The sequence below is a fragment of the Orycteropus afer genome, unplaced genomic scaffold, assembly GCF_000298275.1.
Source record: "Orycteropus afer afer isolate SDZICR_OR568_19922 unplaced genomic scaffold, OryAfe1.0 scaffold00147, whole genome shotgun sequence".
Lineage (NCBI taxonomy): Eukaryota > Metazoa > Chordata > Mammalia > Tubulidentata > Orycteropodidae > Orycteropus > Orycteropus afer.
The window spans coordinates 6,489,527-6,504,722 of record NW_006921734.1 but is presented as its reverse complement, the minus strand read 5'-3'; the positions used below and the strand labels follow the sequence as shown (position 1 = coordinate 6,504,722).

Genomic DNA, 15,196 nt, shown 5'->3' with positions numbered 1-15,196 from the left:
TAGGAATTCTGTGACTGCACAGTCTTTTCCCTCTTTTTGTTTGTAGTTGTCCTCACTTGCCAATTGCTATCTCTGGTTCCCTGTCTACAATCTTGTAAGCTCATAAATTTATTAAAATTATATTATCAACTCATGAACCTTTATGTTTGATGTCTTTCTGTTCACTGGAGTTATCATTATGCTTGAATTGTTCTATCTTTGGGCAGTGAGAGCCCTTCAAATTGGCTCCAGTGTCATTTTGACCTGTGACATTTCTATGATAGCTCCCTGTAAAAATGTACCAGCCTCCCTTGTACAGAAAATGTACTGTCCTATATTTGGAATTAGTAATTTCTCCAAGGAACCTGGAAATGGTATTTAGCAACAGTGACCTGGTTGTGGATGTGCTAACTACTACACTTACAGTTACCAGTGCTTTTAGGCCTTCTTAATAGACTGAACTGTTCAATATGTATTTTGTTTTTTATTTAGCAAGAGAAAAATAAAATCATCAGTTTATATTGATATTTCCAACTCACATGAAAGATTATAGCATTTTCACTTAACCTTTTTGATGGTTGGTGGAAATTTTAAGTACAATAATATTTATTTTCTAATTATTTGGAAATTACATAATTGGCCTGTTATAAATACAGTTTCATTAGTAGAAGTGTAATTCAATGCAGAATAATGAAAACCAGAGGTTTTTTTTTTTTTTTTTTTTTTTACTGTTTTAGGGAAAATAGACTCTAAAAACTTAAAGGAGCTTTAAACATAGTTTAAAAATATGTAGATTTTATATATTTTGATCAGAACCCATTGACTGATAATAGCTAGTGCTAGGATCATTTAATTATTGATAGTAATGTGCTCAGATTTATAGTTTGTTTTTTGTTCATTTATCGAATCTAGTTTAAAGAAATGCTTGCTTAATGTCCTTAGGTTCTAGACCTGTTTGTGAAGAACTGTTGATTTAAATAAATTTTATTGTTTTAATATTTTATGTTTTAGGTCTTGGCTGTTAGAACAATTCATGAGAAGCTTCTCTATTTTTCACCTGGTAGTGAAGAGAAAATCATAGGCCTGACTCGAGTATTTGAACCTTTTACTGGCCTGAATCCGGTGCAGTATAATCCATATACTGAGGTTGAGTATATATGTGTTTACATATTTATATAATTTCTTGTTTGTGCTGTTCTTTTTGTAGATAAATACATTTAAGAATATTAAAGTCTAATAGTTGTTCATTTATTTTAGCCTTTGTGGAAAGCTGCAGTCTCTCAATATGAAAAAATTATTGCACCTGCAGAACAAAAAATAGCAGGAAAATTAAAAAATTATATTTCAGAAATTCAAGACAGTCCACAGCAGGTAAAATATTTAAACATTTCACTTTAAATATTTCACGTATGCTGTTTTAGGAGTTTGTATGTGCTTACTAAGTTGACCATTTGGGATGAACATACACTTACTTTATTTTATACTAGCTTCTTCAAGCGTTTCTGAAATACAAAGAGTTGGTGAAGCGTCCAACTATAAGCAAAGAATTGATGTTAGAAAGAGAAATTTTACTGGCAAGACTTGTGGACTCAGTTAAAGGTAAAAATTTATCAGATATTATTGTGTGTACTTTAGAAAATATTTTTGTAGGTTACTTATTTCTTGGTTGCATATCATTTGCCTTAGATAAAGGATACATATTCTGACATGTATAGGCTATTTCCTCTAAAATGAGAAGTTTTATTGAAGTAACAGATTATTTACTTCTCTGTCTCGCTTGATGCAAGATCCTCGAGGATTAGGATCAACTCAGTATTTCTCTATCTGCAATATTGACACAGTGTTTGGTACTTGGAAGATACTTAGGAAACCTTTGTTGAATGCATATAATCATTTCATTTGATTTAAATTTTATAGATTTTCAATTAGACTTTGAGAATCGGTGCCGAGGAATTCCTGGTGATGCATCTGGACCACTTTCTGGAAAAAATCTTTCAGAAGTTGTCAATAATATAGTTTGGGTTCGTCAGTTGGAGCTGAAGGTATTGGTTTTAATAAAATTTGAATACTAAAAAAATTAGCTAAATTAAGACCTCTGAACTGTGGTGAAACATTAAAAAAATTGATTATTTTCTTTGCACCTCCATCTAATTTTCATGTTAAATGTAGAAGTCTGAAAAAATGTGTTGAGGAGGTTGTAATGGTATTGTTCATTCATTGTGTAAAGATAATTGTCAAATCACTTATCATTCCTATTGCATCAGATAAATGCCCTTTTAAAAAAGTTTTGTTTAAGAGGAAAACATCCTTTATACTGTATTAAAAAATTCTTTAAAAAAATCATTTGAAAGTGTTGATTTCTGCAATATCTACCTACAAACACATTTATGTAGCTAAACTTTAGGTTGGAAGGACATTAAAGGAAGAGTAAAATGTAATTCATGGCATTCTCTATGGCAGGAACAGCAATTTTTAGGTTTCAAAGACTATGTGATGACTTTAAAATCGATCTAAGAATCTTATGGACTACTAATTAGTATGTGGTACAGTGTCTTGCATTTAACTCATACTCAGTAAATACTGATGATGGTGTGTGATAAGAGCAGGAGGGTATAGAATATTATAAAGACTAGCATATATGATAGTTCTAATTCAAGTATGTAGTTTTGATATTTTATTTTCTAGAATATTCTGCCTGATTCTGTTGGTCTGCTTTATAGGGTGCTGCAATGTTTTTTGTACAATTGGAGGGAAAACTCTTTTCTCCCTTAATTACTTTTCAAATTAGCATAATTATTGTTTGAGCTATGAACCAAAGCATTTGTACCTGTGTTCCAAAATTACTGCTGAATATGTTTAGGAGTGTTGCTGAAGGTTTTGGAGTTTTCTCTGAAATTTAGTGGGACACATATATTTTTGGATCTTACTTTGCCTTATCCTTTGCTTTGTATCTGTTACATGCTCTTGTGTTTTTGCTCTCCTGAGATTCTATAATTCAAAAGCAAGTAGAGGTTTATATTCTACTATTCCTTGGAAATCTTAGAGTTCTACTTTAGATGAATGAAAAAGTAATTTCTAAATCACAGATCAGATAAGGGTGCTCATTATTTTATGCTAATTTTGTTAGACTTTTAAATAATGTATATTTTTATAATTTTACTTTTAAGGTAGATGATACTATCAAGATTGCAGAAGCTCTTTTATCTGACTTGTCAGGATTTCGATCTTTCCATCGAAGTGCTGAAGAGCTTTCAGATCAGTTTAAAGTTTATGAACAAGAACAATTTGATGATTGGTCCAGAGATATTCAATCAGGTTTGTCTGATTCCAGGTCTGGTTTGTGGTAAGTATAAACAATTTTTTTTTTAATAAATAATTTATATAATAATTTCAAATGGATAGTCTAGGGGAATTATTGTTTCTTTGTACCTCAGGTCAACTGTCTACACCATATTATTGTCTGTATTTTTAGAACTCTGTAATGTCTTTCTTTAACTTTGTCCATAGAAGAAGAATGGAGGAACCAAAAACCATTAGAGCATAATGGTTACAACTTTATGCTATTTAGCTCTATCCTTTTTTATCTTGAGTCTAAAGCTTGAGATATGCTCCAGGAAAAAAAAAAGAAAAGAGTGCTGTCATCAACTAAGTTTTGAAAATTTGTACACTTATGTTTTTTTTCATCTGTTATTAATCCAGATGGAAATGGAAATAATCATATCTGTTTGCTGCTTTTTCCAGAATTGCTAATCATCCTAAATTTATTATTTTTTTTTAAGTTTTAGACCATCAACTTTTAAGTCATTAAGGTTGGAAACTTTGATGAAATAATTGACTGCTTCCACCTTACTTCTCATTCCCAGAACCGTAGGTTCCTGTTTTGGAATTAGGCTTTTCCTCTCCAATGATATTTGTTATTGCTATTCATATACTTTCTCACATTATTTACATTAACAAAAATTGTATTATTAACTGTAAATTGTTACTTTTTAAATTTTAAGCTCCTTGAAACAGATATTTCTTCATGGTATGCAACATAATAAGGCTTTGATAGATGTTTATTGAACTGTATTGAACTTAATTTTATTAGTTAACCCAGTTCTACTAATGGGGATTTCAAATGGATGGTCCAGGGGAATCATTGTTTATTTGTACCTCAGGTCAACTGCCTACACCATATTATTGTCTATATTTTTAGAACTTTGTAATGTCTTTCTTTAACTTTGTCCATAGAAAAAGCATGGAAGAACCAAAAACCGTTAGAGCATAATGGTTACAACTTTATGCCATTTAGCTCTATCCCTTTTTACCTGGAGTCTAAAGCTTGAGATACGCTCCAGGAAAAAAAAAGAAAAGAGCGCTGTCATCAACTAAGTTTTGAAAATTTGTGCACTTGTATCACTAGAGTGGTAGAGATCCACTATGTATGGGAGCATGCCAAAAGTCTGAGAGCTGCTGTAGAGAGAAACCTATTTAACTTTGTTTGACAGTTCTTCCCATTTGGTTATAAAACCTCCTCCCAACCTTTTTTTTTCAATATAAAACCTATTACTGTCTTGTAGAATCAGTGTTCTTTAGAACACATATTGGGAAATTATGATATGTAGAAACTAATTCTGTCTGTTTTAGGGGAAGATGATTAGTCTTAAATAAAGACAAAAAAGGTCACCCTTATAGTTTACTGACAGATTTTATGTTTATATAGGAAATTTGGGGCCATTTTAAAGTACCTTCTTTTATTATTCTTTGTTTTATTTACTACTAAGTAGGCCGAGTAGATTTGTTCTTTACTTTCAGTAACTTTTAACATCTGCAAATTCTCTTAATTGAGTGACTTGAAACAAAGACATCATCTCCTAAAAGAAAGGTAATGAAACCTTATAACTTATGTATAATTTAGCTCAGTATTTTCATAACCCGTGCTGATTGGAATACCTCAAGGTAAAATTTGCTATTATAGCCTTTGCATGAAACACAGAGAAAGGGAAATAGGTAGTAGAACAAAGGATAGAGGATTAAAACATTTGATTTTCTGTACTCCTACCATTGTGGTGTTCTTTATCCTTTAATAAAAGCATTAAAGAAGTAAACGAGATGATTGAAAACAAAAATTTAAGTTATCTTTTAGAAATGAATCAAAACTTTTTCTCTTTATGGTAGAAGTGATGTCAGTTTTTAGTCTTTGCTGAAGGTTAAGAGATTCATTTTTCTTACTTTAAATGTGCTTGTTTGAAATATCAATGTGATAATATATTTGAATATATTGAATATTTGTTACCAAGATAAGAATTGTAAGATAACTTGTGAAAAAAAAAGAAACCTGAAAACAAAATTTTTTTCACTTTGAAGAGATTTAGATTTACAAAGAGGTTGTAAAAAGTATACTATTTTTTGTCAGTTAAAAGAGTGAGAAAATGAATACTTTAAATGTTCATTTTGTTTTGTAGTATTGAGTCTAATAGCCGAATTATGGAATTAGATCCTAATGATGGATCATTAAAAGTACATTATTCAGATCGTTTGGTTATTCTTCTGAGAGAAGTTCGTCAGCTTTCTGCACTTGGCTTTGTTATTCCTGCCAAAATACAGCAAGTTGCAAACATTGCACAGAAATTCTGCAAGCAAGCAATTATTCTTAAGCAAGTATGAAATTGTTTTTTTGATAGCACACCTATTTTCAGTTCATTACATTAAACTACTTTAAGGGCACTGTTTTCTACTTACGACTTTTTCAGGCTAACAGAAGGGCACTTTTTTAGTCTTGTGAAATTATAGTTTATTAAATGACTCTTTACAAAATTTGTTTTGTAAGCTATATAGGAATTTATTAATTTGAGGTGTTATTGTTACTGCCTTTCATTATAAAAGCATTTAGAAAAATAGAATATTATTCTTTCTTTCTTCTCTCTTCCTTTTTTTTTTTGTTTTTCTTTCTTGTTACCTGCATGGATCTTAAAGAACCGTCTATTGAAAGGACCCTCTGCCTGTCCTCTAGGGGAAGATTCTTAGAGAATAATCAGGTTGATAGACTGATTTTAGACATTCCTCTATCTTCTTCTCACTGTCCTTGGCATGGCTTGTAAGGTCTTTCTTAATTATATCCCAAGTATCCTTACTGGCTTTGCCCCTCCCTACCTGTACTCTTGCCATATATTGCACCCTGTGCTTTTGGTAATATGAAACTTATCTCTTCTTTGAATATGTCTCCAAGAACTGAAATCTGTTTTTTTTCTGAGTGGAAAACTCAGTCATCCTTTAATTCCTAACTCTGCAGTCACTTTGTTTGTTATGTCTTCCTTTAGTTAAGTTTTCCTTTTTCTGTGATTACGTAGTACAATGGGAAAATCACTATTTTAACACTTTTCATATTGTGCTTGATTCTTTTTGTCTTTTCTCTTACCTGATTATTAGATCTTAGGAGGTAGAAACAATGTCTTGTGTAATTTAATCTTTCATTTATTCTTTCATTCAACTAAAATTCATTCAGTACTCAATGTAGTGAGAATGCAAATGTAAGTAAATGTTGTAGTCTTGTGCAGAGTTTCTCTGACTTGGCAGCTACTGACATTTTGGACCTGATAATTCGTTTTCTTTTTTTTTTTTGGAGGGGGAGGGAATGATGTCCTCAGCATTTTAAGATGTTCAGCTGTTTACTTGTTCTCTATCCATTGGCATTTACCTAATTGTGTCAATCAAAAATGTCTTTAGACTATGCCAAATGTCCCCTGGAGAAGAAAATTACCCTTGCTTGAGTGCGGGGGTCTAGTGGAAGAGAGCAAACTAAACATTGAGTGCTAATTAAACTATCAGGCATTGTGGTAAATACTTTGTTGTTTCAATTAATACCTCATTTACCTCTGATCTAAGTGAGGATCAGATGTATAAAGTAGTTTTCTCAATGTCACATAGTGACGAAGCTGGGGTTCAATACCAGGTATCTCTGACTCCAAAGTCTGTATTTATTTCTTTATAGGTCATATAGTGATGACAGATAGATGAATAAATAGGTATAATATTTATTATATTATGTTGTTGTTGTATCATATTATAAGTACTACATTATAGATATCCAGAAGATCCTGAAAGTATACAGGTGGTATTTTTCAGTTCTTTTCCTGGGTGGAGGTAGAGGTAGTATCCCATAAGTCTTTATAGAGGAATGATGTTTGATGTGAGTCTGGAAGAAAAAAAAAAAAAAAAATATATATATATATATATTTTTCTCTCAAGTGTGCCAGGAGGTGGGTGGTCATTCTAGGTAGAGGGACTGCATAATCAAAAGCAGAGAGGCTTTCTCACCTGTGTATCTTAAGTATTTAGTCTGACACAGTAGAGGTTTAAAACTGAAAGAATGTTCATTAGTGTTTATATTTAACCTGGGAAAATAATTTGGGACTCTTTTTTTTTGTTTTTTTAATGAGCAGTTATTCATCTAGAGTAAGGACTGCTAACCAGAAGGCTGGCGGTTCAAACTCACCAGCCACCCCTTGGAAGGAAGGTTGGGCAATCTATTTCTGTAGTGATCCTGCCTTGGAAACCCAAGGAGGGGTCACTGTGAGTCAGATTCAACTCAATGGCAGTGCATTGCGTTGAGTTGCGTTAGGGAGTATATAGTAGATTGTGTATAGCAGTATGGCTGGATTGCTGGAATAGTACTAATTCATTGCTTCTAGCTGTCCTGATAGTATTTTTTTCTGGCTGGCAGTTGAAACCAATCAGCCACTCCTCAGACTGAAGGTTGGGCAATCTACTTCCTTAATGATTCTGCCTTGGAAACTCAAGAGGGATTGCTATGAGTCAGATTCGACTCAACGGCAGTTCGGTTTGGTGGTTTTTGGTACTTTTGTGGTACAGAATAAGGAGAGTGAGTACTTTTCTACCAAATAAAGCATACATATTAATGGAAAGAAGAGAAGGCTTCTATATAACATTATTTAGGAAATATTTTTAAGTACCTACTCAATGCCAGGAATTTTGTGAGGTGCTAGGGATACAAAAATTAAAAGACAGTTTCTGTCATTAAAGATCTTAGACTCAGTAATTTCCCTTCAGATCCTATCTTATGTTTGGCATATATATATATATATATATATATTCATACACATATATGTACACACACACACACACACATACATGTATTTAATTATTATTTTTATTGTGATTTGGGTGAAAGTTTACAGAGCAAGTTGGTTTTCTACTCAGTAATGCATACATATTTTGTTTTGTGACATTCATTGCAATCCTCAAAATGAACAGCACCCTTCCCCCTTTTTCCTGGATTTACCATTTCCCTTCATCCTTCTGCCACTCACAAGCTTTTAAGACCCCAGTGGCTACTCATCAAAGTAGGGTGAAGAACATTGTTTTTGTAAACTACATTTTGCCAGTTGACCTTGTTGTCTGCTGAGACTATGGTCCTGAGCCTCCTTATGCGCAGCAACTCATTCCCTCAAGATGTTTGGTTAAGAATAAGGAGTTTTGATAACTTTGCCCCTGTATGCTCTACTATATTCATGGATATATTTGAAACACATATAAATACTTATGTAGAAATATCCTCTGTCAGAACTGTATGTATCTATGGGATGTAGTCCTATTTGCCCTCCCACCCCTGTTCGGCTTGAATGTCTTATCTATGTATCTAGTCATGGATTATTGTTATTACTGTTGTTGCTGGATTGTGTATATAATAGTATTTACTTTTGTTGCCTTTAACTCTTGTGCTCTTTCCTGTGTCTTCCATTGCCTTGATCATTTTGTGCTGACCGCCTGTTTATTGAAGGTGCCTTTACCTTCACCCAAGTTAATTTGTGTCTACTCTGTAGTCTACCCTCCCACTCCTGGTAACCTTCAAAGAATGATTCTTTCTGTATGTAAACCTTTCCTTAACTTTTTACAGTAGTGATCTCATGTAATATTTGTCCTTTTGTGATTGGCTAATTTCACTCAGCATAAGGACCTCTAGATTCATCCATGTTATGAGATGTTTCACAGATTCATTATTCTTTAACTTTGGGTAATATTCCATTGTATGTATGTACCATAGTTTGTTTATCCATTCATCTGTTGATGAACACTTAGATTGTTTCCATCTTTTTGCTGTTGTGAATAATGCTGTGATGAGCATGGGTGTACACGTATCTGTTTGTGTCATGGTTTTCATTTCTCTAGGATATATACCTAGTAGTAGGATTGCTAGATCATATTGTATTTCTGTTTCCAACTTTTTGAGGAAAGAACATAATCATTTTCCACAGTGGTTGTACCACTTTACAGTCCCATCAGTAGTGTATGAGGGTTCTAGTCTTTCCACACCCTTGCCAACAGTTGTTGTTTTCTGTTTTTTTGAACTTTGCTATTAATGCTGGGGTGAGATGATATCTCATTGTTGTTTTGATTTGCAGCTCACTAATGGCTACCAGAGCTCCTAATGGCTAATGATCATGGCATTTCTTCGTGTTTGTTAGCTGCCTGAATGTCTTCTTTAGTAACGTGTCTGTTCATGTCCTCTGCCCATTTTTTAAATTGGATTGTTTATGTTTCTGTTGTTGAGGTGTTGAAGTTTTCTATAAATTTTAGAGATTAATCTGTTGTTCAGTTGTTCAGTATGTCATTGCTCAAAAGTTTTCCCAGTCTATAGATTTTCTTTTTACTCTTTTGGCAAAGTCTTTTGATACACAAAATATTTGGTTTTTAGAAGGTTGCAGTTGACTATTTTGTCCTCTGCTGTTTGTGCATTTTTAGTTATGTGCCATGTACCAGGGACCCTAAATTTGTCCCTGTTTTTCTTTGATGATCTTTATGGTTTTAGGTTTTATGTCTTTGATCCACCTTGTGTTATGGTGGGAGAAATGAATCCTGTTTAATTCTTTTGCAAATCGATATCTAGTTTTACCAGCACCATATGTCAAAGGGACTGTCTCTTCCCCCATTTAATGGGTTTCAATCCTTTGTCAAAGATTAGCTATCCCTAAGTGGATAGATTTACTTCTAGGTTCTCAATTCTGTTCCATTGGTCTATGAGTCTGTCATTGTACCAATACCAGGCTGTTTTGACTACTGTGGCTGTATAGTAGAATTTGAGATTGGGTGGTGTGAAGCCTCCTACTGTTTTGTTCTTCTTGTGTTTTACTTACCTAGAGTCTCTTTCCTTTCCTTATAAAGTTGGTGATTAGTTCTACCATCTCTTTAAAGAATGATGATGGAATCTGAATAAGAATTGCATTGTGTTTGTTGACTGTTTTGTTTAGTGTTGTTGTTTTTACAATGTTAAGTCTTCCTATCAATCAGCATGGTGCATTCTTCTACTTATGTAAGTCTCTTTTCATTTCTTGTAGTACTGTTTTGTAGTTTTCTTTGTAAAGGTCTTTTTATAGACTTTTTCCTAATTACTGAATCTCTTGTCTATTGTAAATGATATTGTTTTCCTGACTTCCTTTTCAGAGATCTCTTTGTTAGTGTAGAGGAATCCAAATGATTTCATATGGTGATCTTGTACCCTGCCATTTTACTGAATCCTTACATTAGTTCTAATAGTTTCCTTGTTGGATCTGTAGGATTTTCTTTGTATAGAATCATGTTATTTGGATATAGGAATAGTTTTGCTTCTTTTCTAATTTGGATGACTGTTATTTCCCTTTCTTGCCTCATTGATCTGGCACAACAGTTGAGTGCTTAGATGCTAAATCAATGGGTGGTGACTTGAACCTATCAGCAGCTCTGAGAGAGAAATGACTAGGGAACTGATCCTGTAAAGATTACAGCCTAGGATACTCTATGGGAGAATTCTGCTCTGTCCCATGGGGTTGATATGAATCAGAATTGTCTTGATGGCACCTAACAGCATATGACCTGGCAAATTATAGGAGTGCAACACTTATTTGTTGATTGTGTACATTAATACATGTTATGTTGGAGATTAAAAAAAAAATAAAGCTATTTAATGATATAGTTTAGGATTGAGAAAAATTAAAATTTTCAAACTGTTAAAAATAGAGAAAAAGGACATATGTTATTTATTTTTTATTATTGCTAATTGGACTTTTCCTTTGTAGGTGGCACATTTTTATAATTCTATTGACCAACAGATGATTCAAAGCCAGAGACCAATGATGTTACAGTCTGCCTTAGCATTTGAACAAATAATTAAGGTAAATGGACTTTTTATGTTAATTATAAGTAGATTTTACATATGCTGTGTTTCTTATTTATTAGTTTTCAGCATACTTTTCACAACACAGCCATTGTTCTAGGCTTTATTTTACTTTCCAACAAAGTCTTTCACTCTTACCAAATAACATTTTCTCCAAATGTAGATTTAAACTATCACAATGTTTCATATATCTTACTACTGATTTTGACCAATTATATCAGTATGAATAATATATAATTTGTATGATATTAACATTGACTTATCCAATAAAGTTTGCCATCTCTATATTGAAAATTCTTTAGTGCCTTTCCATCATCTTCCAGTTTTTAAATTTAAGACTTATTTACTCTTTTTTTTGTGCTTGCTTTAAGATCCTCACATAGGAAATTAGGAAAATCCACAATACTTTTTAAGCTACTGAGTGAGTGTTAACTTTCTGAAATCTGCAATTTGCAGTCTTCATAGATGTTAAATGTTAAAAAAAAAAATTAGAAGGGAAATACACCCTTTTGTTTTCTTTTATCTTGAAAGGATTCATGTTCAGTGATTCACTAGGAAGACTCAGCATACAGTCATTCTCATGGCTGTGATTTATTACTGAGAAAGAATAGAAAGAAAAAAGGTATATGGGTTTAAGTCTGTGACCCTGTAGAGTCATAGAAGATACACCTAATTCTCCCAGCAATAAGTTGTAGCAACAAATGGGAAATGTTATCTTCTAGAGAAATTTATTTGTGAGTTAGTTATGTAGACATCCTCTGCCTAGCATGTACCAGAAATCAAGACTCTCAGAAGGAAAGCAGATATTCATCATCAGTCATTTGTTTACTCAAACAGTTTAAGTATAGTGAGCCTTGTTTATCAGTTATGGTGGTGGGAACTCTTCTGAAATCTAAGTCCTCAGACACTAGCTAAGGGCTGGCCTTATATAACTAGGCCTTTTAAAAGATAGTAGTCAGACCTGCTATGTTAACTGTTTTCTTCACATTTGTTTTCAGACTTAAATTTTATTAGGAGTTACGTATATAATTTATTTTATAGATGTTATTAAAAACACTTTTTTCTCATTGTAAAAATGTAATATAAGTTTATAATGGAAAATTTAATAAACACAGGTAAATAAAATAAAATAATGCCCTATAATCATACCACCAAGAAATGTCCATTCTTAACATTCTTGTGTATATCCTTTGAATCTTTTTTCTATGTTTATTCACAAGTGAGCTTTTTACAAATGAGATCATACTTTATTTTTTTAACCCTTTTTTTTTACCTAAGAGATCATTTTTAATTATAGATCTTTAGAGTATTATCTTCACTAATAAATATATTCAAAATTCATATCTGACTCATAGCCACCCCTCGTTGGGTTTCTGAGGTGGTATTACTACAGAAGTAGATTGCCCAATCTTCCTTCCAAGGAGTGGCTGATGGGTTTGAACTGCAGCCTTCTGGTTAGCAGTCACATGCTTTAGTTACTATGCCACTAGAGCTCTGAATAAATATATTCAAAATAATATCTGATAGTTCTGAAGAGGAAACTTATTATGAGAAATTGAGTTATAAGAAGTGAATAATTATAATCATCTTTAAGAATTTCAAGAAACATAGTTGTGGTTGAAAAATTAAAAAAAAATAGGAGTGAACACTAAAGATCTTAATGAGCCTCTGGCCAAGCCCTATATTGTAGGATATTCGAGGGCAAAGATTCTAATTTATCCATTTCCATACTCCCTGGCACAATAGCTGATATGTAGTAATTACTCAGTAAATGAATTTTGAATTGTTTATTGCATTTTTAAATAATTGTTGTTGTTGTTTTTGTTATGTGCTATCGAGTCAGCCCTGACTCATAGCAACCCCTCCTTGGGTTGCCAAGGCAGTATCACTACGGAAGTAGATTGCCCAACCTTCCTTCTGAGGAGTGACTGGTGGGTTTGAACCACCATCGTTCTGGTTAGCAGTCAAGTGTCTTAGGCACTATGCTACCAGAGCTCCTTATTTAGTTTAATTCATATTTATTGAAGGTGTACTCTATCCCACAGAGTTGCTGTTTCTTACATTCACCATTTCAAGTGAAGTATAGCTCTGGTAGCATAGTGGCTAAGACATTTGCCTGCTAACCAGACCGCTGGCGGTTCAAACCCACCAGCCGCTCCTCGGAAGGAAGGTTGGGCAATCCTACTTCCGTAGTGATACTGCCTCGGAAACCCAAGGAGGGGTCGCTATGAGTCGGATTTGACTCGAGGGCACATAACAACAACAACAACATAGAAACTTTACTTCTGTTTAGGTACCTTTACTCTCTCCAGTTTACAAATATATTTGTCTTATTTATTCCTTCACATACATAGAGCACCACATCAGATGGTGTTATAATTTTTGCTTCAGTCATCAAATATGATTTAAAACATTCATAAGAAGGAGGATAGTTTATTATGTATACTTTTTTACTCATCCTGATGTTGCTCTTCCGTATATGAAGTTCCAGGCCTCCTTTTGTTACCATTTTCTTCCTACTTAGAAAATATCCTTTAGTCATGCTTTAAAGGTAGGCTTGCTAGTGACAAATTCTTTTAGTTTTCCTAAGAATCTGAGGATGTCTTCATTCCCTTTCATTTCTCAAAGATAATTTTACCAGACAGAATTTGTGGTTGATAGTTCTTTTCTCTCAGTATTTTAAATATTGTTCTACTTCCTTCTGACCTTCATGGTTTTAGCTGAGAAAATATAGGTAATATGTCATTTTTCTCTGATTGCTGTCAAGATTTTTTGCTTTTTAGAACTTTAATTATAATGTTTCTCGGCATGAATTTCTTTAGGTTTGTCCTACTTGAGGTTTCTAAATTTGTAGATTGATGTCTTTTTGCCAAATTTGGGAAGTTTTCAGTATTATTTGTTTCAATATATTTTCAACCTCACTTTTTCTCTCCTTTCCTTCTGGGATGCCAGTGAATGTTAGTACCTTTGTTATTGTTCCCAAGACTCTATTTTCTGTTTCTGTTGTTCACATTTGGTAAATTCTATTGATCTATTTTCAAGGTTTTCAAGCTCACTGCTTCCATCCTCTGACATCTCCACTTTCCTATTGAACTCATCCAGTGAGTTCTTTACTTTGATTGTTGTGTTTTTCTGTTCTATACTTTACATTTGGTTCTTTTTTTATAATTCTTTTTCTCTGTTAGATCTTTCTTTTGTTGTTTTTTCTTTGCTTCAAGAATATTAGTAAATTCTTATTGAAACACTTATGATGGCTGATTTAAAGTCCTTATCAGATAATTTCTATAACAGATTCATTTCTGTGTTTGTGCCTTTTAATTGCCTTTTCTCGTTCAAGTTTTTATTTTCCTAGTTCTTGGTATGTTGAATGACTTTGGATTGTATCCTGAGCATGTGAATATTATGTTATGAGATTCTAAATTCAATTTAATCTTCTTATTTTGGAAGTAGTCTCTCTGTTGAGGGATAGCCTGAAGGCCAGGTGGATGTGAGTTCAGTTTCCTATTGGGCCTTGCCGATATAGGCCTGACTTAAGTGGACCATTGACCCACACTGCCTCATTGAGGATGAGAGAAATGGAAGTTCAACTTCTTTTGCCTTGCTGATGCCTTCCCGTGAAAGTGGGCATTGACTTGCATTGCCTTGTTCCCTTCCAGTGGGGAATGTAATCTCACTTTCCCACACAGCATCTCTGATTCCAGGGGGGGGAGTGGGGAACTGATTCACACTCGTCTCTTGCTGCAGGGTGCAGATTGAGGGGAAGCTCAGCTTCCTCTTCAACTATGCTGACATCTTGGGAGGGGAATTTTTACATCATCTTCTGCTGGGCAGAGGATGGAAGATCAGCTTCCTTTCAGTCTCATGACCTTACCCTGGTAAGGGAATTAGAATGCCACCATCTACTTTTACTGACTGGTTAGTAAGAGATCAAGTCTCTGCTTAGTCCCACTGAGACAGCAAGTAGGGCAAATTTCTACTGATGTGCAGCTAGAGTAGAGTTGTTGTTATGTTGTTGTTATATGCCGTCGAGTCGGCCCCGACTCATAGCGACCCTCCTTGGGTTTC

At 33.6% G+C, this 15,196-nt stretch overlaps 1 protein-coding gene across 1 annotated transcript in view; it reads left to right on the top strand.

Moving 5' to 3' along the window:
• The window catches only part of DYNC2H1 (dynein cytoplasmic 2 heavy chain 1), a 505,271-nt gene that overhangs the window by 21,324 nt on the left and 468,751 nt on the right, over positions 1-15,196 (top strand). Inside the window, exons 7-13 of the mRNA XM_007946035.1 lie at positions 991-1,125; positions 1,237-1,350; positions 1,467-1,578; positions 1,897-2,021; positions 3,147-3,322; positions 5,427-5,622; positions 11,034-11,129. Coding sequence (XP_007944226.1) covers positions 991-1,125; positions 1,237-1,350; positions 1,467-1,578; positions 1,897-2,021; positions 3,147-3,322; positions 5,427-5,622; positions 11,034-11,129 — 954 coding nt within the window. The remainder of the gene's footprint in view (positions 1-990; positions 1,126-1,236; positions 1,351-1,466; positions 1,579-1,896; positions 2,022-3,146; positions 3,323-5,426; positions 5,623-11,033; positions 11,130-15,196) is intronic.